The sequence below is a fragment of the Mytilus galloprovincialis genome, chromosome 2 (genome assembly GCF_965363235.1).
Source record: "Mytilus galloprovincialis chromosome 2, xbMytGall1.hap1.1, whole genome shotgun sequence".
Lineage (NCBI taxonomy): Eukaryota > Metazoa > Mollusca > Bivalvia > Mytilida > Mytilidae > Mytilus > Mytilus galloprovincialis.
The window spans coordinates 32046628-32064210 of NC_134839.1; the positions used below are offsets into that span (position 1 = coordinate 32046628).

At 31.6% G+C, this 17583-nt stretch overlaps 1 protein-coding gene across 1 annotated transcript; it reads left to right on the forward strand.

Annotated features, from left to right (window-relative positions):
• Positions 1–63: 63 nt before the first annotated feature.
• LOC143063380 (uncharacterized) lies at positions 64–13652 on the forward strand. Its single transcript, XM_076235499.1, has 6 exons — positions 64–240; positions 5073–5633; positions 6327–6415; positions 7727–7945; positions 11824–11893; positions 12692–13652. The coding sequence occupies exons 1-6, from the start codon at positions 136–138 to the stop codon at positions 12743–12745; spliced, it is 1098 nt and encodes a 365-aa protein (XP_076091614.1). The 5' UTR covers positions 64–135; the 3' UTR covers positions 12746–13652.
• Positions 13653–17583: the final 3931 nt, after the last annotated feature.

Here is a 17583-nt window from a genome sequence, read left to right on the forward strand (position 1 = left end):
AAATGAAATATTTTTTGTTGAATAGGTTGTTTATTTTTTCAACCAAATATTTCATTATTTCTTTACTTTATTCATAAATCAAGTTCCGGTTTCTGGTGAAGGACATGTGAAGTGTACCAACTTTCGATTGCTGCCATGGCCTTAATGTTTCAGAGATTAGGCTCTCATATATTGAGAACAAATTTTAAGTCCACTTTTCAAACTACCAGAACTGCACAGTCACTTGTCAGTCATTCAGAGGCAAGTTTAATTGTTTCAGGAATGATATATTGATCCCTTCTTTCCAAATGTATTATTGTCTGTAATATGTGCTGCTGTACACCAGTCATCAAGCAACAATTATTTAATCAACTTGAATCATAGCTGTTCCTTTAAAATGTGATCAAAGTCACTTCATCATTATTCGCGTCAGCAACCAGATTCTGCTTCTTTCATGCATGCAGTAATTTTGCTAGCGCTCAACATTTTCCTTATTTACAAAACGGTTTTCAAAATGACGAAAGTATTTCAAATCAATTTTGTCACTTAAATTTTTTAAGTATTAATATATTCGCATGAAAATATTACAAATCTACCTGTCCATGTTTTCAACAAATGTTTTCGACAAGATTATGACCCAATGAGGTAATAATCGGGTACAACATGACAGGTTATTGAGGTGGTAAAAGTTGTTATTACAACTAATCCACTTATAGCCATCGTATGGGTTACTAATCCTTAATTATTAAATCTCATGATTGACAATTATAATTATTATTTCCAGGATAATCAAGTCAGTCAGCATTTCAACAACCAGGAGTATAGATACGTCATTTGATCAAAATTGTTTCCCCCCAGATAGTTCACATTTAAATTTAATATTTCTTAATCCATCATAATTTGACAATGTTTGAAGTTCGTTTGTCGTAGATTCGTCATTTGAACGCATTTTCGTCATATTTGATATAAACTTTCTACAATTTCCATTTAAAAGATAGGACTTTATTCAAAACGTTCAGAAAAGTTTTCTGGTGCTTTAATTTTTAGACACTTAAAACGTAAAATACGAAATAATTTAGTATCAATTACACGAGAAAGACTTATATATATATCTCTTACTAAAGATATTTAAATTGAAAAAAGGATAATTTACTGCTTTTATAATACACAAACCAAACCATAGATGAAACCAGGCTCATTTTGAATTTATTATCCACATATCACTTCCCGTTTTCATTTCATTTTAAAACCAAAAGTTGTAAACATGATCTATTTTTGATTTGTTTACAACCTCCTTTATACACTACAGTCATTAAAATCATTCCAAAAAGGATTTTTATACAGTTCCAACTTCATAGAAATTATTTCCAAATATCGATTTTGACGCTTTACAAGGGAATGATTATGCAGAGAGATACTGTTGCAAGTTAATTTCTGCTGTGACTCCTTGTTTAAAAAAATGGAATCCAATTTTATTAGTCATGAATGTCCCTTAGGAACAAACAGAAAAAGAAATCTTGAACTAAATTTCTGTATTCCATTAAAGAATCTTATTATTATAACATTGTATAAGGGCCAAACCAGTCAGATCATACAATAACTGTCAAGCATGCCTAAGTCCTTTAAAGTCTGACAAAGATTATCTAGTAATATATATCCTTGGTCCATTGCTGTTACACAAAATAAGGTTGATTTTAATATCACGCAAAAGTGACTAATGTCTAAAGCCCTCAAAATCCTAGCTTAAACCCTGCGCATGTCACAATTTTTCTGGTTGGTCCATGGAGTGGAGGTTTTTGAAAAATCTTATAAGACTACTGAAGGCGTCACAGCAAAAAATTAACATTTCACTACGTCATAACTATTTGAGAAAGGGAAAAATAAAATCTTACTTTTAATTATGATGAACATTTAAAATAGTTATGATGTAGGTTTTTTTTTTTAATTTCAAGGATAACCATATTGTATGTTGAAAACTCTACAATCATTATAAGTGATTAACTTGAAAGGATCTTATCATTCTTGATTACTGCAGTGATTTTCCTGGTGTTTAGGGGAAGGGTCCTGGGGCCCATGCAATTGGGAAAAAAATTATGGTTTGGGAAAAATATGATTGGTCTTTACGACAGCGGGCACACGGCATAAGCCGTGTGCGCCTCGCTAGGGGGGTTTGGGGGCATGCCCCCCCATGAAAATTTTGAAAATTAGGTGCAAAATCCTGCATTCTGAGAAAGATTAACTGCATGAATTGCCTACAAAATAAGCTATCTTTTTAAGGAAAAGGATTAAAAATAAAAGTTGAATGTGTCTGAGGACACATTTGCATGCACTCAAGCTTTGCAACTTTACTCTTGAAAGGTAAAACTCAACCTATCCCTTCTGATTCTATTTATAATGATGAGAATCTATAGAAATTCTAAAAAGACACATTTGAAATCTGAAGCATTTATTTTTTAGTTTTATTTAAAATTCCAAGTTTTCCTTCATGTTTATTTTTAAACATGTCAACTAGTTGTTCCAGTTCTGTATCTGAGAGTCGGTCTTTTCCTTCTTTCACTTGTTTCATCAGAAGGAAGTAGAAACGACTTTTTGAATCCAAAAGCTTCCAGCTTCCGGCATTTACTACCGTCCGCCGCCTTTAGCTTCTTTGTGTAATATTTGGAATTATGAGACATGATCTACGTTCATTTTGTTTACATTATGTCTCATTTTTTTGCTTTGTCATTGAATTATTCATTCGGATGTTTCAAGCGCAAACGTGACCAGAATATCGTAGATTGCAATGCAATCCAAAAAAGATTGCAAACCAATCATCGTCTTAAGTGAACGATAATGATAACTCCCGAAATACCCCGAACGCTCAGAGATTTGTCAACAAAATAATACACGATACGGAGATACGACAATAACAAAATCTCGCGACTATGTCCATATACGATTGGGAATTTTAGAGCTGAAAATTGGGAAAAAAAGAGCATATTTCTCTTTGGGAATGGGGCCGAAATTCGGCCCCAAAATGAGGGTTGGAAAATCACTGTTACTTTCATTCAATCAAAATTGAAAACTTATTTGCAGCCACTGTAGCTCTTTTCAGAGCAGGAGACTATACCCTGAAACTATATTTTTTTTGCAAGGCCAGGTAAAAATCTATGAATTTCATACAGTTTTGATTATGTCGAATATGCCTGTATCATGTCTACATGTAAATGGGTATGCACATGACCTGATTTCAGGTTTTTTATGTTCAGAATTGGCACTTTTTTCCACATGTTCTCTGGGTAGAACTTTTTTTGTAATATTAAAAGTACACTTTATTTTTATTTTATTATCAAGAAGAGACAATTCTGGTTCCAGGGATATCATTGCACCCATTATCATGATTATCAAATTTGAAAGATTTGATTTTCTGTTCGAGGTTTGAATTATCTCCCCTTAACTACTTTTTTTTTCTTCCCAAAACCATAAATTTACTAGCGTGACTCTTGTGAGGTCAAATCATGCCAATTAAAAAGATATAACATGTAGCATGATTAGCAAACATAAGAAAAAAATGTTTGCTAGTATTTTCTATTAGAGATAAACTTTTTGTCAGATTCACAGTGATTCAGATTCAATATAATTATATTTTATTAAAGTTTGAAGAACTACAAAACATGGAATCAAAGAAATTGGCAGAGAGGACTTGAAAAATAATCCCAAGAAGGCTTGTGAATGATAGTTTATTGAAGATAATAGTCAAATGAGATGTTCCTTATACAAATATGAAATTAAAATAGTTATGAATAGTTATTACAATCATGGGGTTTCCTCATTTTTGAAGGTCTTTCAATGACATATATTTGAATTTATCATATAATTAGAATAAATAACATTTAATTTTTACTGTATGATAATAACATTAAATTAAAGTAAATTCCATATTTTTTGAATTGGTGCTTAGCGGGCTGATATGAAAAGTTTATCACATGCTTCGAATGTTATCACATGCCTTTCCGTAACGTTATCACATGGCATTCCGGTGATACTCTGCAAATTCTGGAAAATACACCTCAATGCTACGTTTTCAGTGAAACATTACAAAGTAATGAAAGTAGTGTACAAAAATATTATTTGGATACTGGAAAGTATATTGTGTAAAATAATTTAAAAAAAATAATTTAAGTAAATGCATTTTTTAACAGTTTCAAACATAATAAAAAGTTACTTTAAAACAAGTTGACTTTCCAAACAGTGTTCATTATGTATATTGTTGAATTTTTGTTGCTGTTGTTCGATTCCTCTATATCAAAATGATTTTCTTCTCTGTTGAGGCATATGATAGAAAGATTTGTATGTACAAAATTTGGGGTCCAACGTCCGTGAACTTTCAGTCTTTGAACTTCTTTTTTGGAACCACGTAAAAGGATCAATATATGAATCTGTTATTTTTTTCCATTGTTGAGAAGCATATGATAAAAAGATCATGACATGTCATTTTTCATATCGCATGTATTATCAGCCCTCGGTCAACATCAGCCCTCGAGCCATGCGGCTCTTGGGCTGATATTGAACCTAGAGCTGATAATACATGCGATATGAAAAATGCCATGTAATAATCTGATATTATCAAGATTATTTGGACTTTAATGAATAGTTGTCTCAATTATACTAGTTTTACTACTTGTCCTAATCTTCAATGAAATAATGGCCGATAATTAAACACTCTGTAACAGCACTGAAGAGAAGTTAAAGGAAAGAAGAAAACATATTAACATGTTAATAGCATCATTTTCTGTAATATGTACATGTGGGGTAATGCAATTCACTGTAGTAAAACTAAGAATTTGTTTTGTTTTATCTACATATAGAAAACTCTTAATATAAAGAAAAGAAGATGTGGTATGATAGACAATGAGACAACTTTCCACAAGAGACCAAAATGACACAGAAATTAACAACTATAGGCAACCGTACGGCCTTCAACAATGAGCAAAGCACATACCGCATAGTCAGCTATAAAAGGCCCCGAAATGACTATGTAAAACAATTCACACGAGAAAACTAACGGCCTAATTTATGTATAAAAAATGAATGTTTACTACTTTATTTTCTAGGTGCCATGTTTACCTGTGATCTTTGATCCCAGTCAAAAACAAGTAAAAGTAAACAATAAGAATCAAAACTCTTCGGATAGTGTTGCTTTATTTTTCTGGTGCAGTGACAATGTGACATCATGTGACAAAAATAAATATTCTGTTGGAGAAAAAGAACAAAACCATTTTGATTGGAGAAAAGATTTACTCATAATAAATTCAGATTTATCTACATTGTGTATTCTTCCAAGATTGAAAAGGAGTCTTGAAATTACGTATGAAAATGGCCAAAACAATGACCATGCCAGTTCTGAGTTTTTAAGTATTTGTTCAAACTCCAGTGCCGGCAAATCATTAGAATTTCTACAAAATGACATTTCAAGAGAAATAAGTTCAACGTTAGAGAGTATAAATCTACCTCAAGAAGAATTAGAATTTTTGAAAAGCAGTATATCATGGTATAGCAGTCAACCCATACCTTCATCACCAGACAAAACAGATTTAAAAACCCCTGATGACAAAAGTCTGGGGAAGCCTTCCATGGAACAGTTGAATGCTGTTAAAGAAAGATTGGCAGAAACAGTATGTATTACTTAAGGATGAAACTCATTTTCTAGAGGTTATGGTAATTGATGTTTAAAGTGAACGGATTGTCTCACAAACTGAATAATAGTCTGATGGACTTTCATGTTACGTTTTTGAGTCATAGAACCAGTTTCCACATCAATGATCATCTAGAAATCTGTTTAATCCTTAAATATTCTCAACCCAAACATTTTATCTTTATTTTTTAATTTCAACTTTCTTAGAACCCCAGTATGAATATATTACAGTAAAATCGTCAGTGTTTACATTGGACAATGGTTATGAAAGTAGATTCTGCATTAAGGTCAGACAGTGAATATGATAACAGACCAATCACATTCAAGATTGTGTAGTAGATATGCAAGTCATACAAGAATTATATTTTTGTTATTACACTTTCAAATCTTCCTGGATGGTATCTCTTTGTCCACTGCAATTCATAATTTCCTTTTAAAATATCAATTTTAGAATGTTTATCTAGTGGTCAACGGTTACAATTTTCCAAAGAGAATTCTATATGGTTCAAAGCCCAAAAAGATCCAGAACAATTTGTATGTAGTTGACAATAATTTCATATTACCTGGTATATAATTATATTATAGTTGACGGCGATTAGCATTGTGTAACTCTTACTGTTATTATAAATTTTCTGGAGTCTGTACAGTTATTTTCAAATTTCTTCCATTTCAGCTTCCAAATTTTTTTAATAAGGTGATGGACTATTCTATATATGACCCGAAAGTGGTATTTGTGAACAATATATGGAATAGAAAAACCTCGTAAGTAGTTAAAAGGCACTCAGTAAATCGCTATTATTTTTTATGAATGTAAAAGAAAGGATATGGTGTATCAATTCTATACACAAAGTTATAATTATTAAAAACCAAAAGCAAAGGAACAACTTTATTGCTGTTCTTCATCTCAAAGTCATAGAACTGGCTAAAACATAAAGCAAAAACTCTGACCTCACTAAAACTTTGAGACAGCTCCTTGACTGGAATTCTTGGTTTATAGACTGGATCAAAATAATGGAAATGCTTGAAATAAACACAAAGTTATATAAATGTCAACATACAAATTAAGGATACTGTGTACTCAAAACTGAAAAGGACTTTATTGTTTAGAGAATTAATTCAATTACAAGTAGGAAGATTCTAAATGAAAATAATCTTCTCACTGAGTCAGTCTATCCTAAAACAGACATGAACATTAAACAGAATTATTGTGGAGGATGACATTGACAGTATTATAGTTCATTTACAAATATTCCATTATAAAATCGATTCAGGTACAATGACTGAATATAGCACTGTGATGAAAATATAGCATTATGTTTCCATGGTGCATTAAGGTTCTGGGGACAACACTGAGTGATTGTAACCTCTATAAAATAATTGATTATCATTGATATTGGCATGATTGGTGAACTTCTTACATTGAGTGTCATAAATTAAACAGGATCTGTCAGAGATCTACCAGCATCACCAAAGTAATCAAAGCATCAAATTTCTGCAAATATTAGAATGATAATTTTCTTTCCCAACATTAATGGTTAATTAGTTCATAGACAAGCAGTCTGAACATCATTTTTATTTACAAAATAAGGTTAGTATTTTTGATGATCGTCCCTTACCCAATCATTAAATCCATTTATCAAAATAAAAAATAGTAAATTTACAAGACAAACTGAAAAAATTTCCTGCAAAAAATAGACATGTTCTTAAAATTGTGATCAAACATGAAATCATACTTCATAATTTGAACTGCTATTAAATTTGATTTGGTGTTAGATGTAATAGAAAATGGTAACTCTGTATTTATAAATTTTTATAGTTGCACGTTAAAAATCATGGTTCATGTACATACCCACGAAATCTAAGAAAATGTGTATGATCCCACAAATACAAATGAATCAACAGTGATCCAAACTTAAAGCTTGAAGTTAATGTTAATATAAACCATATTGAGAGAACCTTGTGTTTGTGTAAATTATAATTTAGTAAAAAGTTTATTTTAAAAAAGATTACATTATGACTCATAAGCTGATGGCAAATAAAGTTCAGTTATGTGACAATATTTATTTTTTTTAGTGGCATTGGCATGTATTCTTTAAATCTATCTGTGATCAGGATATTGGCATATTTCAAGTACACTCAAATTACTGTACAACTACTTAAAATAACAGTCCACCCTGAGGATGGAGCAGTGAAAGTTAGATGGAGGGTTGCTGGATTATCAAACACAGCATCTTTAAAGTTTTGGAATTTCTATCCAGGAAAATACAGGGAAAATGTTGAAAAGGATTCACAGTAAGTAATACTTGTCCATTTCCAGCAACTTCATTTATTTTTGCATTATAACACCCTTACAATACACATATTAATGTCAAAATAGACATTCAAGTAAACAAATCATATTCCTTGAAAAAAAAAAGGAATAAATGTTCACTGACAATTCAGATGAGTTAACATCATTTTGAAAATAAATATCACAAACGCTACTTTGTGGATCGGCCATTGGCTGAAGAGAAAATGAAAAGAAATCTACGCGAGACAGCGTTTCATTCATGAATATTTCATGAATGAACATTTTCCAGCACTATTTTTTACTATGTACGATATTTACAACTGTTTATTATTGAATAAGTAAAAGCCCGAGTGTATCGAAAGATTCCGGTATGCGAGAACAAGTAGATATTTGACCAAGTTGTCAGATAATTGACAAGTAATAATGGTTTGATTTATTTTAACAATACACAGGTGATAGAATATAAAATAATCGATAATTATTATTGTCTCACGCCAAAGACAAGTAAAGGTAAATACTGGCTTTAATAGAAAAGTGCATTGTTTTTGTCAAACTGACATCGATCTGAAAGTTTTGATGCCAAAAATCATTTGAAAACTTTATTGCGTTATTTAAATATTTAGCTGTTTCACATTCTAATGTGGATGTAAGGACCTTCACTCGTTCAGCATGCTCAAGTGGATCAAACTGACAACAGAAAAACATTGTCTTAATGACAATTATCATAGCATCCGTATAATTTAAAAACAACCGATTCATCATCTACTTCTTAGAATATTATAGTTCAGTGTATCAAGACCTAGGGCAAGCTAAAGACAAGTGCTGTAGAAATTATTAATTTATTATCTAATAACATTTGTCCATGTACTAGCTCAATGACTTTCTTAGTGCTTAACAATGCAGTGGCAGATCCAGAACTTTTTATCCTCACACTTTATTCCTGGGGCAGTATGATTCTTTAAGATTGACCTATAATTAACAATGTGTCGTCCTAACACAGAGGCAATGATTACTAGTATATCAAATAAATGGCTTAAAACAAAAATCTCAAATGTCATTGCTTCAATGGTAATTACACAGCAGCAACTAAAATGTGTTACAGGGTTATAAGCACCTCAGATCAACATCGTATGAATCTAGTATATATAAACGTTTTATTCCTGAGGTCATACTACTATTTTTATGCCCCCACCATATTGAGTTTTATCCTTGTTTTTTTCTGTAAGTATGTACGTCCCTTACTTGTACGTATGTCCATGCATCCCAAAATTGATTTCTGTTCTCTTACTTTAGTTTGCATGAACCAAATTTTATGAAACTTATACGCAATTCTTATATTAAACACAAAACACAAGTCAAGTTCGAATTTTGTTGGCGTCACTCTTACCATTCTAGATGTAAAGGGGGGAAATTTTCAGTATACCCTATCAAGTATATTTACCCTTATATATAAGATTGACTTGTAGCTTTCTTTGATTATACATTTATCAGGTGAACATAAAAACGGTCTTTAGATTTAGAAGTATAGATATGTATATATATAAAACAAGAATGTGTCCATAGTACACAAGTGAGTACAAAAGTTCAGGGTCGAATCCGATACCAATACCAATAGTACATGTATATTCACCTATTACCTATTACCTTATCTGTACATTTCTCATCTGACAGGTGCACCACCAAACTCGTGTATTTCGAATTTTGCTATATACACGGGTCATAATTGCAGGGTTGACACTAATAAATTCAATCATTGTCAAATTGTTCCCTATTGTAGTATTTTAATCAGTAAGACTTTCTAAGATGACAATACGAATACTAAAATTTTTAAAATAAGGCGTATAGGTACAGTTTTAAATTTGTTAGCGGGCATGACATAAAACAGCGAATCAAAGAATTCAACTTTATTTATAACTAAATGAATAAATATAGGACAATGCTGCATGTTGATTAAAAAATTAAAAAATACTTCAGGGCCTTTTGTTTTCTGAATAATTAATGTTACCAATAATTGATAAGTTCCAGGTCGATAGGTTCAAACAGAAAGATTTTGAAAGCAGAGGAAACTGTGCATCTTGTAATGGGCATGACTTTATCATATGACAATCCCAATACTAAAATAAGGCTTACGCATAGTTATATACATAAGTTCAGTCACGGACCCCCAATATCACGGGTGTGTTCTAAGTTTCAAATTGATTGGACTTCAACTTCATCAAAAACTACCTCGACCAAAAACTTTAACCTGAATGGGACAGACAGATGAACGGACGGATGGATGAATGGACGCACAGACCAGACAACATAATGCCCATAAATGGGGCATAATAAGTGATTTTTGGAAATTGCTGCGAGACAATGGTTTAGTTTGAAAAATCAAAACTGTGATTAAATACATATTTGAAATAATACACGTCTGTAACCTATTTGAAATAATGCACATATACAGTTGCAAACTTTCCAGAGGTGCTATCCAGCACTTCGATTCAAGTTTAATGACAGTATATATTCTTTGTTAATTTGTTAAATTGATATGTTTAGTTTTCATACCTAAAAGGCCTTTGTAAGCAGGGTCTTGAATTAAAATAAAATTTGAAACTTGCAAAATGACCATGTTATTGATTAAGTAAAATATAAAATCAGAGCATGACAATATCAACTTCGGTAGATCAAGTTCTTTCATTTGCAGAAAAAAAAAATCCGTTCATAGCTGAAATTTGTTGAGTTTAATAGCTTGACTAATCTTATTTGCTGCTGTCTAATTGCATTTATTGTTCTGTAAATGTCTGTTAGTTATATTTTTCCTTAGGTTGCTGTCCCATTGATGTGACTCCAAATCTTTTTTTAAACAAAATTCTCATTAACACAACCGCAAACATTTATAATGCTATGATGTCGTTGTCGTCGTCTGTGTTGTCATCGTCTGAAGACACATTGGTTTCTGGACAATAACTTTAGTTTAAGTGAAAAGATCTGTATGAATTTTTTTCAGAAGGTTCAATACCACAAAGGGAAGGTTGGGATCGATTTTGGGCATGATGGTCCCAACCGTTTAGGAATTAGGGCCCAAATTGGCCCAAAAACAAGCATTTTTCCAGTTTTGGGATAATAAGTTGTGTATAAGTATTTCAAATGCTCTGACACTGTACCACAATGTTTAAAACCACAAGTAGAAGGTTTTGATACATTTTAGGGGTATTAGGGCCAAAGTTGAGGAATTAAGGGCCAAAAATAATCATTTTTCTAGTTTCCAGACAATAACTTGAGTGTAATTATATGGATCTCCCTGAAATTGTACCACCATGTTACATATAACAAAGGGGAGGCTGGAATTAAGTTTTGGGTTAATTGCCCAAAATATATAAGAATTGGGGGCCAAAAAAGGGCCAAAAAAAAATCATTTTTCTAGTTTCCAGACAATAACTTGTGTTTAAGTATATGGATCTCCCTGAAATTGTACTACAATGTTCCATACTACAAAGGAAAGGATTGGATTGAGTTTAAAGGTCATTGCTTCAAGGGTGATTTCATTAAGTGGGGGGGGGGGAGGTTTGGTTACAATTTTATTAAGGGATTGTTAACAATATTTCAAATTTCGAAATTTGAAATTTTCAAGAAGAAATCTTCAATTGCACAGTATTGTGTAATAGATTTGTTAGATCTTTGACCACATTTATTTTGTGACTAAAACCTATATTATGTCAAAAATTTGATCACAATCCAAATCTAGACCGTATCAAGCTTGAATATTGTGACCAAATTTGCCTGTTCAGGGTTCAACCACTGCAGTCGTATAAAGCTGCGCCCTGCAGAGCACCTTGTTTTTTAATGTATAAATAATTTTAATGTATAATAACACACAATCTTTTGTCTTTTGTAGATGGACTGATGGCCTTTCCACATATTACATCAATAAACATGGTATAATATACAAACATGTTGTAGACAATGTAAGTATAATTCAGGTGTATTGATGAACAGATAATGAACAATTAAATATTCAAAAATAGTGTACATTATTGTAAATGATTAACAGTTTCTTGAATAAAAAAACAAAAGAAAGAAATTAAAATCAAATTAAAACATTTAAAAATGGAAAAAAGTAAATTATCTTAATTTTCTGACTGAGAAAAAAACTTTTGTATTCTTATTAACCCTCTTTCTTTTCTGCTGTATTGCTTTATCTTTTTTTATATGATTATTGGTATCACTTCGTTTTTGTCCGAAGACAGTTGGTTTCCGGACAATAACTTTAGTAAAAGTGAAAAGAAATCCAAAAAATTTATACACAAGGTTTATTATCACAAAAGGAAGGTTGGGATTGATTTTGGGGGTTATGATCCCAACAGTTTAAGGAATTAAGGGCCAAAAAAGGGGCCCAAATAAGCATTTTAGTAGTTTCCAGACAATAACTTGTGTTTAAGTGTATGAATCTTTCTGAAATTATACAATAAGTTTCCTTACCACAAAGGGATGGTTAGGATTGACTTTGGGGTGGTTATTGCTCAAACCATTTGGAATTATAATCAATTCTAAGTTCTTTGACTACAGTTATTCTGTGTCAGAAACCTATTATGTGTCAAATATTTAATTACAATTCAAATTGAGACCTGTATCAAGTGCTATTTTCATACACAAGATCTTTCTTTAAACATATCACTTGCTTTAAATTTTGTATTACCAGGGGAAGTAACTCTAAATGCTCCAATCAAATGTTGTCACTAATATATATTTTGTTTTTGTTGTAGGTTATACCAGACAATGAAATACCAAATGTAGTCCCAGTTGCTCCAGTTGCATGATCTTGAATCTGAACACTCAAAAAGAAGACTGATGTGTCACAAGAAAACAGTTAAAATGTCTCATATCAAAAGTTTATTTAAGGAATGACTGTAATATTTTTTCTGTCTATGAAGAAATAACATTAAAAATTTGGTGCACACTGAATAACGCGCGTAGCGGGTTATTTAACAGTGTGCACCACATTTTTTATGTTATTTTGAATAGACAGAAAAAATATTACAGTCATTTCTTATAATTTAATCCTAAATTCCATTTTAAACCGTAGAAAACCATGAAAAACCGTTGATGAAGTCACGGTCACATGACTAAATTATGTCTATGGGCTCATAACAAAAAAACGTCAGCCAATCAGAAGACGCGTTACATCCAAAATTAAATTATTTGTAAATAAATAATATACTTGCTTCAGCTTAAGATTCAGTATAGATCACATTACTTGATAGTTTGCATTTGAAAATCTGGCAAAAGTTTTGAATATCACTATTTTTTTTCCATCACTTGTGTTTGTGAACAATATATGTAATCACATTTGCTTATTAAGGTGAAAATGACATATAACCAGAGAAATGAGATACATCAAAGTTGTTTGGACGGTTCAAACTGAATAAGCCAAACTTTTTGTGTACTAATAGTAGAGGTTTTGTTCATTTGTGTTAAGTAACTGTCATATTTCAAGTATGTTAACCTCCAAAGTTGCATGTTAATTTAAGATTTTGGAGGTTTACAGACTTATCGAACTTGGCAGTTTGATCATGATAGTTATGTTAGTAATAATGCAATTTTAGTCTCCTGAAGTTGATTGATTTAGATATGCAACCAATAATAAAGAACAAATTCCTTAAATTATATTTTGATTTTCATTGTGTAAAGTAAAGCACATTATTATAACTGATGGTCAGAGGTTTTTATAAAGTAAATGAAAGATAACAGAACATTTTTAAAATGCTTTAATAGTTATACATGTATACTTTAAAACTATTAATTTTAAGTCAGTGAAATCTATGTAAACCAAGATACTGCTGATTGGGTTCAGATTGCATAAAACGCAATCAAAACCCTATGGAACTGACTTGACATGTAAATCTTCCAAGGCTCATCACTACCTTTTTGATACACAAAATATGGTGCATTGATCATATATCCTGTAGGATATCCATAAACATTTCCAGAATTTTATCTGTATAATATATGTCCAGATATTCAAGTCACAAAATAGTATTACACTTGTCAAGAAAATTTCATAACTTTTGCAAGGTGTGGAGGAATCTAATATCCGCTCTAAAAATTTCTAAAAATATAAATGATGTCATTGTTAAAGTCATCTGTAAAAATTGGAGTTATCTTCCTTTGTCCAGAATATTAGTTGAATCAACCACAACCAATGCCTTGTAAAATGCAATACAGTTAACTCTCGTTGTCTCGAACTCGGTTGACTCGAAGTTTCGGATGAGTCGAAGTTTTCACACGGTCCCGAACATTATTCCATACAAAAGTATGTAATTCGACTCCTGATAAGTCGAAATTTCGGTTGAGTCGAACTAAATTTACGGTCCCAAGGTTAACAAAGCATTCAAAATTCATTTTTTATCTCGAACTAATACACATATGTCAAAACATGACCTCCGGGATTTAAATGGATTGAAGAGTTAATCTGACAATACACGTGTAATTAAATTTTCGGTCACTGACCACTGTATTGATTTATGACATGCTATTTCCATGAGTGTTTACCTAAGATTATCTTTTATAGAATTTTGATAAATAATTAGTGATACATTGTTAATGTTCATGAAAAAGTATTTAAAATGTTTACAAAACAATTAATTTGTGATTTACACTAATGAGCTTGGGTGTGTATAAAGTGAGGATTATGGCTTCCGTTGATGATCACCTAAAAACTACTCAAACGGTTATATTTTCTTTTGAAAAGAAAGAGTGAGATAAAACAAAATGAATCGAAATCAAAATTTTCTTAAATCTCTTGTATCCGAGAATAAACAATTTTGTCAGCTATAACCAACCTGAATAACGAAACTATCGATTGGAATTTACTCTCTTGGAAAAGCCATAGGATTTTTTTAATTGAAACAATTGAATAAGTACAAATAATGTCATTATAATAATAAAAGACTGTGACATACAAATACATCGATAGGATACTAGAATATCGATCCCCTTGCCATATTCACCCGGATTTATTTTAGCTTTACCAAGCTAAGCAAGAGTTGTGTCCCTTAGATTGTCGAACTTCCGGTGTTCGTTTGAGTCGAACTACGTGTATCTCGAAATATTTCTCTGGTCCGGCTGACTTCGACATAACGAGAGTCGACTGTATTTAATTTTACTTCCCACTGATAAATTAAAGCCATCTTACAAGCACTTGGATTTTTTCCATTAATACTACCAGGATTGTTTTTATCTGGTTTTGGTTACTTTACTTAATGAGGGTTTTGTTTACTATTCGGTTTATTGTTTATTGATTTAATGTAAAATTATAGTATTTAGGTCTATTTTGTTTAAAACAAGAAAAGGAGGATATATTACATTGACAATCTATATACCTAAGGCCTATAAGATTTTGGTTGTACAACTTAACATATTATTTGTGCATGTTGTATTTTTATATTAAAATATTATTATTAGAGTTAATTCGTCTATATTTAGAGACCAGAAAATTAAATCATATGCATTGCTGCTTATGTTTATCAATTTTTAAGTTCTACTCAAATGGTAAATACTGCTATTCATTAACCTGATACTTTAGGGTGAATTGAGATGAAACTAATTGTAATGTAAATGGTATATTCATGTCACAAAATTCATATACACATTTGTCAAAACAGAAGCAAAGGAACCTCTTTCATTGCTGTTTTTCAATTTAAATACACAGCAGAACTTTAAGCAAACCTCACCTGCAAGAATGCCATCACACTAAAACTTTGCGCTGAAGAACACATGTATATACCAAATATAGTCTTATCATGAAAAAAAAGCTAAACAGCTTTAAAATGGTCATTGCACCATAAAAATGAGGTCAAGGACAACAGATGAGGCATCTTTTTACAAGATATTGATTATATAGCTTGTTTACATTCTAAATTATGACTGTTAAAGAAGCTAATGCCGCTGCTGTCAGATTAGCCTTCTTGAGTCTGGCATTCATTTGTTCAACATTCATTGATGGTAGGCAAGACATAAACAATGGAGCTGTATGTACACATGTTGGTTTAAAAGTAATAAGATAGCAAGTCAACCTTTGCACAGATTAATTTTTGTCGAGTCATAGAAAGCTTGACTTAGGGATAGTAACATCTTAAAAGCTTTATATTTTAGAAGGTGGAAGATCTGGATGCTTCATGCTTTGTATATAGATGCCTCATGTTTTGAAGTTTTTTTGTCTGTCACATGTCCATTGTCCTTGACCTCATTTTCATGGTTCAGTGAATATTTGAAAAAAAGTTAATATTTTTTGTAAAGTTAATTTCTCTTATTATGAGTAATAGGATAACTATATTTGGTATGTGCATACCTTGCATGGTCCTCATGCCCATCATACAGTTTTTATTTGACCGTGACCTCATTTTATGGATCAGTAAACAAGGTTAAGTTTTGGTGGTCAAGTCCATATCTCAGATACTTTAAGCAATAGTTCTAGTGTAATTGGTATATGGAAGGATTGTAAGGTGTACATGTCAAACTGGAAGGTGTCATCTGACCTTAACCTCATTTTCATGGTTCTGTGGTCAAAGTTAGGTTTTTGGGTTTAGTTTTTTTTATATACATGTACTATATGCAATAGGTCAGCTATATTTAGTGTATAGAAATATTTCATGATGTACCTGTCAGTCTTGTAGGTTTTATTTGACCTCATTTTCACGCTTCATTGCTCAGTATTAAGGTTTTTATACGACCGCAAAATTTGAAAAATTTTTCGTCGTATATTGCTATCACGTTGGCGTCTGCGTCGTCGTCCGAATACTTTTAGTTTTCGCACTCTAACTTTAGTAAAAGTGAACGGAAATCTATGAAATTTTAACACAAGATTTATGACCACAAAAGGAAGGTTGTTATTGATTTTGGGAGTTTTGGTCCCAACATTTTAGGAATTAGGGGCCAAAAAGGGCCCAAATAAGCATTTTCTTGGTTTTCGCACTATAACTTTAGTTTAAGTTAATAGAAATCTATGAAATTTTGACACAAGGTTTATGACCACAAAAGAACGGTTGGGATTGATTTTGGGAGTTTTGGTTTCAACAGTTTAGGAATTAGGGGCCAAAAAAGGGCCCAAATAAGCATTATTCTTGGTTTTCGCACAATAACTTTAGTTTAAGTAAATAGAAATCAATGAAATTTAAACACAATGTTAATGACTACAAAAGGAAGGTTGGTATTGATTTTGGGAGTTTAGATCCCAACAGTTTAGGAATTAGGGGCCAAAAGGGGACCCAAATAAGCATTTTTCTTGGTTTTGGCACCATAACGTTAGTATAAGTAAATAGAAATCTATGAAATTTAAACACAAGGTTAATGACCATAAAAGGAAGGTTGGTATTGATTTTGGGAGTTTTGGTCCCAACATAATAAGGGGCCCAAAGGGTTCAAAATTAAACTTTGTTTGATTTCATCAAAATTGAATAATTGGGGTTCTTTGATATGCCGAATCTAACTGTCATGACTGTGTATGTAGATTCTTAACTTTTGGTCCCTTTTTCAAATTGGTCTACATTAAGGTCCAAAGGGTCCAAAATTAAACTTAGTTTGATTTTGACAAAAAATGAATCCGTTAGGTTCTTTGATATGCTGAATCTAAAAATGTACTTAGATTCTTGATTATTGG

Coding starts and splice junctions, on each gene's coding strand:
- LOC143063380 (XM_076235499.1), top strand. CDS start 136: ATGGCCTTAATGTTTCAGAGATTAGGCTCTCATATATTGAGAACAAAT. Junction 241..5,072: donor CACTTGTCAGTCATTCAGAG/GCAAGTTTAATT, acceptor TTTATTTTCTAG/GTGCCATGTTTACCTGTGAT. Junction 6,416..7,726: donor ATATGGAATAGAAAAACCTC/GTAAGTAGTTAA, acceptor TATTTTTTTTAG/TGGCATTGGCATGTATTCTT.